Source organism: Aythya marila, assembly GCF_965140915.1.
Source record: "Aythya marila genome assembly, chromosome: 6".
NCBI classification, from domain to species: Eukaryota; Metazoa; Chordata; class Aves; order Anseriformes; family Anatidae; genus Aythya; species Aythya marila.
In genome coordinates this window covers 14,637,212-14,650,937 of record NC_139047.1, presented here as the reverse complement: position 1 = coordinate 14,650,937, position 13,726 = coordinate 14,637,212, and the positions used below count along the sequence as shown (strand labels likewise).

At 36.8% G+C, this 13,726-nt stretch overlaps 1 protein-coding gene across 1 annotated transcript in view; it reads right to left on the bottom strand.

Annotated features, from left to right (window-relative positions):
* CERKL (CERK like autophagy regulator) overlaps nucleotides 1–13,726 on the bottom strand; it is a gene marked incomplete at its 5' end in the record, with an annotated part of 53,923 nt that overhangs the window by 25,659 nt on the left and 14,538 nt on the right. The window contains one exon of the mRNA XM_082763223.1: nucleotides 4,035–4,277. Coding sequence (XP_082619349.1) covers nucleotides 4,035–4,277 — 243 coding nt within the window. The remainder of the gene's footprint in view (nucleotides 1–4,034; nucleotides 4,278–13,726) is intronic.

Below are 13,726 nucleotides of genomic sequence, written 5' to 3'. Positions count from 1 at the left end.
ATCATACAAAGGTGACAAATACGATCATGAAAGGACACAAGCAAAGGTGCATTCCAAAGGCTCTTGATGGAAGACCAAATCTGTACTCATTTCTTTTTCATTTCACCAGTGGCATTTGAGCAGAGAGATGGCATACTACTCATGTGGTTTCATGCCAAACGATTGCCAACAGACATGAATGGATAATCTTGACAAAAATTATTAGTTATCATTCACAGAGTGCAATGATCATGTAACAAACAACTGGATGTAATGAAAGAAAATCCAACCCTAATCAAAGACAAGATTTTCACACAATATAGTATGAAACACATAATATATAGTGAAAGCTCTTAAGTATTTTTAAATAATAATCATCTTTTAACTTTCTTTAAACAACACTGTGAATGAATTGATCTTATTTACTAGAGCCTGCAACTGATTTCAGTCTGTCAGCCTTTTGGTGCTGTCCTAACTGGTATTCTGTTATTGTTTTCTGTAGCTGCTCCATTTGAAATGAACCTGCAGCCTAAAGCAGGAAGGCCAACTGTTCCTCTAGTACTAACAAATGTGCTAATATGCACTAGTTTAAACTTGATCTATCAAGTGAATCAGTGAACCATGAAGGGTGGTGGGTCAATCAGGGTGTTCTGAAAACAAAGGCTCGGAGGGCAGCAGAGACGCTATGCTCAGACATACATCTGTGCTGCTTTCAGTTCTTAGTTTTATGAAAATGGGTTTATGTTACAAAAGTTAAGAGCTTGGAATCACATTGTTATTACATGCATTTATAAATACTTTATACAGCAGTAGCAATATTATACATGAGGAAAACTAATAATATGAAACATTTGTTAATGTAACTATGGACACACCACTGTTAATATTAACTAAGCAAAGTTAATGTTTAACATTAATGGTTTAATTAAAACTTCATGCATGAAGTTTCAGACATTCGTATCAAATCCCAGAACAAGAGAGATACTACAGAATGGTACATAAAAATAAAATGTACTTCATGTACTTTTACTTACTTCATCATTTATTCTTAACAGTATTGTCTTCTGTTAACTTACAGAGATTTTAAGTGAAACTCTTTCAAATCAACACTGTTAACAAGAATAAGACTCAACACAGCTAAAGAAATTAAAAACAAAAACAAACAAACAAAAAAGAATAGGTAAGCATTGCTAATTGTCCCTTTTCTCCCATTTCCAGGGGTGTCTTAACCCTTTAAGTAGCCCTGGGCATTTGCATGCAGAGAGGATTCCAAATCAAGCAGTGAATTCTACTTACACAGTATGTCTACAGCACATGCCCATAAGCCCAGCACAGAAAGATGCAATGTATAAATGGAAATCACTGTGAGTCAGGTGCACAATAGGTCTGACATACAACACCAGACTAGAAACAAATGTCTAAGCTGCCATTTGGGGCTTTCCAGGAGCCAATGCAGAATCTGGGCTCCAAAGGTGCATGCCTAAAGGTAGAAGCAGTCATTTTACATCAGTTTAACAAATAAGCAATGATCAAAAAACGGGTCAAAGTTTTCTTGAACATCATATCATTGAGCAAGCTCTTAATATCTCACAGGCGTGCGTCTAGACAACAGCACTTATATGTAGAAAATAAGAAATTTTTTTTAGAAGTGGGAAGACAGTAGCACGCTTTTTACCCTGTTACACACATACACAGAAATGATGAATGCTTAAAAAAAATAATAAAAGAAGGTAATCAAATAGAAATTGTATTTATTTTCAGTTGTCAGAGATGCGCCTTTTAGTAACATTTAGCCATTCTGACAAATGAAAATACGTATTTACTGACAGCTGTACCTAAGCATACAGACACTCTACTTCGGTAGATCACCTGCTTTTAATTTGCTCCATCCTAGAGGCAATAAAAATCCTTCAGGTAAATAGTTCAGCAGTTAATGAAAACTTACTTTCTGACAAGACACATTAGGAAAAAGAAATACAGTTCAATTTTGACTATTTTAGAAGGATGGACTTTTAATTTTGTGTTGCAGTCTGTAAGGATATATCCTTAAATATAAGGATATAGCAGGATTATATAGCAGAGCTTATCTATAAGCAGAGATATATCAATGCAATGCACCTTTTGAGACTTTAATTACTGAAGAAAGAACAGAACTTGATCTGTTGTATGCTACTGGGGCCTTCCTGCCAATGTTTGGCACATTTTAAATTAGAATAAAAAATTTTCCCTGAATTATATTGTTAGTATATCAACACTGTTTGAATTAATGATAATGTCTCTCTGCCACACTCAGTGTAGAAATGTTGCTGTCAATTTGCTGATTTTCTGAAAAAGGCAGAAAGGCAGTTTGAATACCTACTCAGTCTTCAAAATCTAATAGTGTGAAAAACTACTTTTACTACAGTTGCAGAACTCAGAACAATGTACACTTTAGTAAACAGTATTGTGGGGTTTGCATTTGGATATTTTTCCCAACACACTCTGAGTCCTGATTATTCCTGAAGTAAAAGTAAAGGAGAAAAATGTACTGAGTAGACATCCAGAAAAAGCGGCACAAGGTTTGACTTCTGAAGAAAGATGAAAGCTGAAGGAAGAACCAGAAAGAGCAACATGGCACAGAATGCTTTTTTCAGGTTCAGGTGGCTTGCAATTACAAAGCTATAAAACAGAGACTGCACCTCGAAGTCAAGGCAACCTGAGCAAGAGATACTGCCTCTTTTTTTCTGTGAACATATGGTATCACTGCTCCTGATGGATGGAGGGTAATCTGGGAACAAAACAGACATTTGCTCCGTATGCAAATGTCCTTGCCTTTATGGGTAGCTAGAGATCTGCAAGAATCTTGGCACTTCTGCAGATTTAGATATTTACTGATAAAGCCTTTCAAGAGGGGCAAGGGGGGACACTTTTTAATATACAATTTTGTTTGGAAAATCCAAAGCATATTGGAAGTAGTGTATGTATGCACACTTAATGAACATTATTTTGTTTTCTCTATTTCTGCTTAACTTTAATAGAAGAACGCTATAAATCTCTACTGGAAGTGCTGTTACAAACAGTACAGATGTGTAAAATTTGAATTCTGTAATCAGGCTCAGTATTAACAATTCGGCTGAAGTTTTAATAATCTGTTATAAGAAGGATTGTTTTTCTTCTCTAATGAGGAAACTCATTTGCTATAGTCAATAAACAGACACAATTTTGAGATAAATCAGAGAGTTTGGTTTGTGTTTTGTTGTTGTTTTTTGTTTTAAATCACAAGTGTACTATATTCTGTGTCTTCCCAAAATTCATAGCATTAAATTACAGTGAAAGGCTTTGGCTTGTTTTTGTTTTGGGTTGCTGTTTCCCCCCTACACACACACCCTAAAAAGTCAATATTAATTTCTTAAATTTGGTGCAACTTACATGAAAAATACAACTTTAATGGGTTAAGAAAGCATCCTGAAATTATTATAGCATACAGAAAAATATTTTTAAATAAAGAACTGCCTCTCATCACTAACTAGTATCAATACACTAGTATCAAATTATACAGTAAGAGTTCTACAGAGCCTTAAGAGCCCTTTCACCTGTGATATTATGAGGAGGAAGCCTCTCCCATTAGCCTCTACGAGTCTGTGGGTCTCAAGCGGGAGTTCCTAAACAGGTTCTGGGCAGTCTCTGAAGAGTCTCCTGTGCTGCAACAACTCCAGTACCATTACATGTGCAGCAATTCCAAGTGAAAGCACCAACATTGTATTTTGTTTAAGAAACAGATTTCTCAAAAGACTCTTCAGTCAGAAAGCAATCGGCTACTTATTTTCAGTGTTTGAACACTTCCAAAATATAGCATCAGCTTATTTTTTTAAACATGCTTTAGTCATTGTCACTTTGTTAAATTTTATACTTCACCATGTCAAACTTTGGTAGTGTACAGCATTTTCCAACAACATTATTCATACGTTTGTGTTTTAATTTCTACAGGCAAAATATTTTTTCTAAGAATCATTCAACCTTATGCATCACCAATAGAAAAAAGTCTGAAATAATAACAACCCCGATTAAGTGCTTACCATTCAAAATTTCCTTTAGATGTCTAAACCATGAATTACAGTGATCTTCACTTAAGTTGTTTAAATGGACAGCACAGTCCGTTAGTTTATTTTCTTCTTTATGCAAGCATTTAAAAATAGTGATACCCAATAAAGTACCACCTTTTTTCTGTCCCACAAAACGACGGCGTTTTAGTTTGACTGAAAATACATCCTTCATCTCAATAATCTCCTCTTCATCCTGTAGAACCGTACTGGAATCACCTGTAAGGAGGAAAAAAAAGTTACCAACTAAGAGTAATATCTAATCAAAATAAGCAAACAAAAAACAATACTGTTATGGCCTCACCTCTAGTTTCACTTGTTGCATCTGCTCATGCCTATACTGAAACTTATTGCATATCACACGCGTCAATCTCTGATCTCATATTTTACCAACTCTATTATTTAGGTACCCTGCTATACAAATAGCACAATCTCAAAGTGGCTATAGTATCCCTTTTTGATTCAAACAACTAAAACAAATTTGAGGCTCTAAAAAAGTGACACCTCCCCAACTTTTGTGTTGCTATTGAAGTCACAAGGCAAATTTTTCATTCTCTTCTTCAGAATCACCTCTCTCAGAAATCAGAAAGTGCAATAGGACCCAAGCTGACTATACAAATATAGCTAATTATATATATATTTAATTTATTTTTCCAATTGATACTACAGCTGCCCTTTGGGTTTAGACTAGAAAGAGATCAGAAAACGGCTGTGCAAAACCAGAAAAATACACCAAACGCACATCACCCATTTCGTCTTTCATTTTCAAGTTACACGTTTGATTTTAATTTAGAAGACAAGAAAAACAGTTTCAAAAGTGCTTGTGACAGTTCAAAACTCTCAGCCCCAGAGAGAGTTATGTCAGGCTGGAACATGAAATGAAGGCTTTCTTGTATTGGGGTTGACATACACACAGATCCCTGGGTTGCTGACGATGTCATGCACTAGTTGCAAATGCCTTTTGGAGGTGCAATAATTAAGCCACTGTGGTATAGGCTTATTCTGTTCCTTTTCTGCTCTCTTAAGCTGTAAAACACCCAATTCCTCAAAACCAAACCCATTCAAATACACACACTGAAGGAAAAAAGTCAACATTCTTATAGGAGTCAGATATTCTGAACAGGAAAAGCAAACTTTCTTTGCTATGTGTTTACAGCAGATGCAATGTGATATAGAGACCAATAAAGAGCCCCTTGCAGCCCAAGGCACCAAACCAGACAGCTGGATTCTTACCAACTCTACATCACTCCTCTAAAACACCTGGGGAGTCTTTGTAGACCTTAAATGAAAGACTTCACAACATCCTCAATCACTTTTCATAGAATCATAGAATCATAGAATATCCTGAGTTGGAAGGGACCCTTAAGGATCATCAAGTCCAACTCTTGACACTGCACAGGTCTACCCAAAAGTTCAGACCATATGCCTAAGTTCACAGTCCAATCTCTTCTTAAATTCAGACAGGCTCAGTGCAGTGACCACTTCCCTGGGGAGCCTGTTCCAGTGTGCAACCACCCTCTCTGTGAAGAACCCCCTCCTGACGTCCAGCCTAAATTTCCCCTGCCTCAGCTTAACCCCGTTCCCGCGGGTCCTGTCACTAGTGTTAATGGAGAAAAGGTCTCCTGCCTCTCGACACCCCCTTACGAGGAAGTTGTAGACTGTGATGAGGTCTCCCCTCAGCCTCCTCTTCTCCAGGCTGAACAGGCCCAGTGACCTCAGCCGTTCCTCGTATGTCTTCCCCTCAAGGCCTTTCACCATCTTCGTAGCCCTCCTCTGGACACTTTCCAACAGTTTCATGTCCTTTTTATACTGTGGTGCCCAGAACTGCACACAGTACTCGAGGTGAGGCCGCACCAGCGCAGAGTAGAGCGGGACAATCACCTCCCTTGACCTACTAGCGATGCCGTGCTTGATGCACCCCAGGACACGATTGGCCCTCCTGGCTGCCAGGGCACACTGCTGGCTCATATTCAGCTTGCTGTCTACCACGACCCCCAGATCCCTCTCTTCTAGGCTGCTCTCCAGCGTCTCATCGCCCAGTCTGTACATGCAGCCAGGGTTTCCCCGTCCCAGGTGCAGGACCCGGCACTTGCTCTTATTGAACTTCATGCGGTTGGTGATCGCCCAGCTCTCCAACCTGTCCAGATCCCTCTGCAAGGCCTTTACGCCCTCATTTGAGTCCACAAATGTAGTTTCTAGAACTACAGATACAGACCCATTTAAGACCCATCTTGACTATAAAAACAGCATTTTCAAAGGGGAGGTCTACTCATCTTTTTCCAGAAACACTTGTCAGACACACAGACCACTGGACATTCCAGCACACACACAGTGTTTTAGGAACTTGGGTAAGCAGACATATGAAGTATAATAGCAGCTGCCCAGCAGTTATTCACCAAGACCAGTACAAATAAGCTAAATGGGTTTGCTTTTTAAATGTTTTAAATTAAATAACATTTTGGAATATTAGCTTTGCTGAGAGCATCACTAATTTTGTTGTGCTAATATTATGCATACAAACCGTAAATAGATTACAAACATTAGTCTATTTGTCCTGCATGAAACTACAAAATGAAGGCCTGCTCCAATACTCTCTTTCTGCTAGCAATTTCCATAATATAACCTAAGTTGTCAGTCAGCTAAGGCCCATTTCATCTTGTCTCTTCATGCTACTACTTCAGCCAGATATTTATTTGCTTTTAAACCTTCCTCTTCCTCTACATTTGTCAAAGTCTTGCGTTGCTTAGATGCACATAAAAATTTTGAAAATTAAAATAATCCATTCTTACTAGGCAGCATTACATTTTCAAAAATAGTATTTTTATTCCAGCTGTTCTACTGGAACACATTTTCAAATACAGCTTGGAGAAGTATATAAACTATAAAGAAGAAGGATATAGAGGTGCTCGAAAGAGTCCAGAGAAGGGCAACGAAGCTGGTGAGGGGTCTGGAGAACAAGTCCTACAAGGAGCGGCTGAGGGAGCTGGGCTTGTTCAGCGTGGAGTAAAGGAGGCTCAGGGGCGACCTTATTGCTCTTTATGAGTACATTAAAGGAGGCTGTAGAGAGGTGGGGGTTGGTCTGTTCTCCCACGTGCCTGGTGACAGGACAAGGGGGAATGGGCTAAAGTTGCGCCAGGGGTGTTTTAGGTTGGATGTTACAAAGAACTTCTTTACTGAAAGTTGTTAGGCATTGGAATGGGCTGCCCAGGGAAGTGGTGGAGTCACCATCCTTGGAGGTCTTTAAAAGATGTTTAGATGTTGAACTTAACGATATGGTTTAGTGGAGGATTGTTAGTGTTAGGTCAGAGGTTGGACTAGATGATCTTGAGGTCTCTTCCAACCTAGACAATTATGTGATTCTGTGATTCTATAGGAATACCGAATCATACAAAAGCATCATCCTCAAGTTTTACATTGTAAAGGAAATATTGAATGTGTTAATATGATCAGGACAGGCAATTTTTACTACAGTTGAAAAGTTTTCATGCAAGGCCTTAGGCCTACTGTACAATTTTTTATCTTCCATTTTTACTGAAAAGAAGATCATCACAAATACAGTAAAATTTTATTTTAAAAAGAACTCAGATGAAAATTTAAGCCATGAGTTATATGTATATATTTTATATATTTATGAATATGTAAATATAAGTATATTTATAAATATATTGCATATGTTATTATGAAATATCTCTAACAGGTAGTAACAACCAAGTTTACTTTAAAAATAAAGTACATAATGCATTAGACACTTCTTTAAACTTAAAAAAAAAAAAAAAAAACACAACACAATCAGTTTGTTAGTATCATATTGGTTATTGCTAGCTGTTTCAGGACATTAACTGTCCTCTCACATTACTTAGAAAGATATTGGGTACCATCTGTTCTTGCAAGAGATTTAAGTATACATCTATTAGATATCATGCTATTTATTTAATTCAGTACCCACTTCCCATTGTTGTATCCTCTGAAAAAAAAAAAAAGTCAATTTAATTACAAGGAATAAAGATAATCTCTTCTACCAGGCTGCCCTGTCATCATGAGAGCTGAGAGGGAACCTGTATAAAGTAGGTTACAGGCGTTAGGAAGAGTAAAACTAACAGCACTTAACATTTAAAAAAGACCTAACAAAAACAGAATATATGGCACTTAAAAAAAAATTACTATAAGCCAAGAGCTTGTCTAAATCAATCTCAGCACATCTGTCTGATGTAGAGCGTAAACAGGATTAGAGTTGGATTTATCTGCTTGACGCTAATTGTACTCACAGTTTCTGCACATGTCCACTTTTTTTTCCTCCCCAAATACAGCATGAAAAAAGGCCTGCCTGATATACGAATTTCTAGGAAGTTTTATGCCTCAATTTATCCCATCTCTGTTTCTCTGTTTTCAAAAAAAAAAAAAAAAAAAAAAAAAAAAAAAAAAAAAAAAAGACTATCCTACATTTTTTTCCTATTTACAGTAATCTAATCTCTTATTTAATAAAAAATTAAGTGTTAAACTAAGTTTTAAACAAATAGAGTATCTCATGTTTAAAACAAAATTGATCAAAACATACAGAAGAAAAAAACAGCACTATAGAAAACAGAACAATTTGCAGAAATGTGTCATTAAAATACAAGCGCCAACACTTCAACAACGTATCGTTTATCAGACTGTTATCTGACAATAGAGGGCCAACATCTAGGAGTGGTATCTGAGGACTTAATTTCTGTAACAAATATCTGAGAAATACGTATGTCAGGTGTCTGTATAGTTCAACTACAAGATTTGGAAATAAGGAACATAAGGTTCTACTCCCCTGGTCATGAATTCTTTGTATGACCTTTGGCAACTCACCTAGTCCCACTTGATTCTACAGATAAAACTACTACACATTTTGTCCTATTAGGCTCTCAAGCTTACTTCATTGATAGTTCATTGCTATACCTGAGTACAGTGTAACATAATAGATAAACAGAAATAAAACCATCAAGATTATACCAAAGAAAATACAGTAGTTATTGCAGTTCTTCTTACACAGCATAAACACTGTTTTCAACACTATTATTCCAAATATACAATAAAATATAGTCGTATTAATATATTTTTTAAAAGGAAATAGAATGAAAAGTGAAAACAGTTTTGACAATATGTTCACAAACTTATGCTTAGCAATATTTATTTTAAAAATATAATTTGAAATAATTTAATAATTAATTATTAAATAAATAATTTTAAATAAATTCTGTATAAAACACCAAGTACTAACTTGAGCCCATTCTTCCCATCAGTGCAGTAAGGGCCATGCAACTGACTCATGAAACCACTCCAGAGTTTTCAGCTACTACTTATGAAGGACTAGCAATGCGAACTATAAAGGTGAAAGTATGATCATTTTTTGCCAAAAGAGCTAAGAATCACTGTATAGCTCACGTCAGACTATTCAATATTAATTTAAATACACAAAACATAAAACAGAAAAGCTACTTTCAAAACATCTGAATTTTCAATCTATTTCAAAAAAGATCAGTCATGCAACACCTTGGAAGGGGTGGGGGGAACAAAAAAAAAACACGATATTATGCCTCCTACTCTCCTTCATAACCAGAGAAAGCAAAACTTCACTTACTGCTTGGCCAGAATATTGAACAGTGAGCTGGGGAGAAGGTGGTAAAGCATGGGCCAGGCTGGGGAAGACCCGTTTCTTTTTGTTTGTTTTTAAGATCACCTTTGTGCTACTCAAGTCCTTTTAAATGGTGTTATAAAGAGATACATAACACAGCCAAGACCATAGTTTAGAAGAATATTTTCCAGATTGTGTAATGACCTCCTAGGGAGCTCAGGAAGTATTACAAAGTACTGAAGAGATGCATTGTAGTTCCTCCAGAGCTCGAGAGTAAAAGCAGGGTGCAGCTACTACCTTCATCTTTTAATGCCACCTATTTACTTGCAGCAACAGCTGTAACCCTTCAGGGCAGAAAATTGAGCTTAAAAGCATCTGACAGGAAAACAACCGATTTTCATTCTCCTTTAGAGAATCTCAGGGTGAAGTGATGTATTTTGCCAAGCCAATGCAACACCGTGCCATTAATCCCCCTTCCAATATAGGCACCTACCACAACTGTGTAGTCCAGCCTTTGTTTCGTGTCTGGCACTTGACAAAACCAAGTTGAGTCAATTCAACTCTCTAAAGTAGCATAGATTGTCCATTTTATTTTATTTTTTTGCTGGCTTAGTCTTCTGACAAGTTAGTTAATGCAGTCATTTCAACACGAGTCCTGCAACCAGAAATGGCTCAAAGTCATAAGAATACACATAGCAGGGAAGGAGGAAAGACTGGAACTGTCTCTTTTCATCAGCATGAAGTCAGTGTGGCTTGGGCCAACATGCTGTGCGCGTTAACTTCTAATTGCTAATTCCTCAAAGATCATCAACAAGAGTCAGGAAGAACTGGGAAAGATGCACACTGATTTTTTAGAACTCTATTTACGTGTTATTAAAAATATATATAATACTCAGAATAAAACTCTAAGTCTATAATGACACAGTGTGTTGGGCAAAAAATTACACATTATTTTAATACAGCAGCAAAAGGCATCATGATAATTGTTTACTATTCATGTTCAGCAAAGTTACCCCAAAGAAGGAAGCATGGCTGAAATTACCAGCCAGCAGGTCACTCTTCTCTATACAATGCTTTATTTCTGTGTATATCCAGGAGTACATTCCTGTATATTCATACAGGCATAATGTTCCTAAAAATAAAAAGGTTATGACAGAATACTTTCATAATGCATTAGGATAGTCACCTCAAAAGTCCCTACTTCCATAAGTCCCTCCCATGGTATTTTAGCACAACTAGTTTAATATAAAGCAGTCCAAGAAGCAGAGGCAAGAATCCTTGACTCATGACTTCAGTTGGTTGCTTCCTCCAGCCTTCTCCCCTCCTTTTCCATCTCTCTCCATGTTCCAAACCTCTCTTTCCACAGGACTCCTTCACCAGTTGATTCTGATCCCTGCCCTCCACCACATCTTTTAAAAACTAATCATCCTTGTCTTTCCAAATATCCTAAGGCCTTCCTTCTTGCATGAGGCTCAGTACACATCAGTCCCCAAAGCTTTCACTCACAACATGTTCCATGAGCAGCAAAACACCTTCCTCTCAAACTACAAGGTAACAGTAAAACTTTGACAGCAAATACACCAAAATTCATAGTTTGAAAGGAAGCCCAATAGTTTCTTGAATAAAGACCTGAGCCGAAAAACAGCTCCACCATTATGTGATTAAAACTTAGCACAAGACCTAGCATTTTTTCAGACAAGAAGCTCCGCCTTAAGGAAAAGTTTCCCCATCATTCTCCAACAAAGGATTTAAAAGAGATTATGAAATGAAAAAATAATCTCCAAAGAAGATCTGCTGGGAATGATGCTGTAGAGAACAGGGGTAGCTGAAAGGAAGGGAGGCAGAGAGACATTCTGAAACTAATGCACTTGAGAGGGGACATGCGAAGTCTTTGCTTTTTAATAGTTACATTTTCTCATTAACATCACATTAAGAAAGAGGTCACTGAAAATAAATTTACTATAGAAAGCTCTACGTTTTACATTAAGAGTATGGCCCACATACTGCCTAATTTCATAATACAATTGGAAAAGTAGCAGCAAACCTTTCACAAAGTGCCTGAAACTCTGTGGTGTTTACTGTAAGAAGTGGAAGGAGTTGTGTGACAAACGTCCATGCAGTTTGCATCCTTTCGTAAAGCCTCTGCAGACACAGGCATCAGATAAAATGGATAGTTTTACAAAGACCACTAGCACCACTATCATATAATGGAATTAATTAAAAGAGAGAGATCTGTGAAATAAAACAGAAGACTGGGATCTAACGACATGGGATTTAATACAACAGGCTAGCAGAGCTGAAAGGTACTAAAGAAACCCCAAAGAGGAAACATGAGCTTCATTTCACACTCTGTTGAAAGATCTCACATATACACACCATTTTGTACCTCCTAATTTGTGTCATAATCATGACAATTACTTCTGCCATTTCAGAAAATAATGATGAAAAATTGAAATCACCTCTTATGCCCATATGACATCACCAGGTTTGATCAATTGCAAGTTAATAATTAATTCTACTTGCACTCTTACTGGCAAGGTATTTGCTTCAGCCTCAAATACAAATTTACAAACCATCCAATACTGCTAAATACCAGTGACATTCAGGAAATTCAGCATGCCTCAAATATCTGAATTTTCATCTTTTCTGAAAAGATTTTTAAGTTAACATTTTTTTAAGAAACAAAAAAAAAAAAAAAAAAAAAAAAAAAGAACAGATACATCCCATTCTAAACACCAGACAATTCCCTTCCATAAGCTATTGGTAATTAATGCATATTAGCAATTCATGCTTTTAGGTACTGAAGCACAGCTATCAGCTGCTAGATAAACTCATCCATGAACCTCTCATTGATTAACAGCTACACGTTCGGTTTTATGCTCATTGATCTTTAGTTTGTTTTTCTAGGAGATTTCTTCATAAACTCAGCCATCCTTTGTATCATACTGCCTGCACCTTCCACACTCGCCCAAGGATAGGAGATGGCAGCAGCACCACCAAAATCCTCTGGCAACCATAAAACCCCTCTCTCGCCCCCAGTTCACTTCAGCTCACTTGCCACATAGGAATAGGAAGAATGTAAGACTATACCACTTTGCCTGAAGGGATGAATGAATCCCATTTTGTTCATGTAGACCAGACTTAACAGACTTAAAAGAAATGCAAAGAAAAAAAATAAAGTTAGATATCTTTATATTTTTCCCTTTGCTCTTAGTGAAAATGTTCATATTACTCTAATTAACCTTGCAAAACATTTTTGGCATATTAAAAATATATTTTATACAACATGATATATGTTTAGTACGAAAAATAATTGCTTAGAACACAATACAAAATTTAAGGTATACTTAGTCAAGTTTTCAGTATACAAATGAGTCCTTTGTACAAAGAAGAAAGCTTTCAAAATACAACACTCTAGAATCTTTCTGGTATTACTGTCATTGTTAGTACAGGGAATTTGCTACATTTACAGTGATGCATAATCCTGTGACTGAGGAAATTACATTCTCAGACTTCATCAATTCTAAGATTTTGTTTGTAGCTTAACATGATGACAAAGCTCTCACAAAAGATTTGATACCAATATGATGTGACACAACTGAACCAAACCTTAATTTCACTCACAGTAAGAAATCACAGGATTAAGTAACACTGTGCAGTCTTTTAGAAAAGTTTATTGCTTCCAGATGGATGCAAGTTTCCTTTCAGCACTGATTTTATCTTCTGTACACAGGGTGCCAATGCTACTATAAATATAGACAAAATGTAGTTATAAAGATAAATTATTAAAATATTGACATAAACAGGCTTATACAATACTGCCTCTTTCCACAGAGGGCAGCTACATTAGAGTGATGCATATATTACAAATGTTCAACATTAAAACATGCGCACCCATTTCAGAAATTACAGCCCATGTATGAACAAGCACAAATTTACAAGGTATCCATAAAATGACTTCTAATTCAAACTGCGTGCTCTTTGCCCCACGTTGTGTAGTGCCATGTGTTTCACTGCATGGTGCACACTACCAAGATGTCCACCTGTGCCCATGTAACTGTGCAGC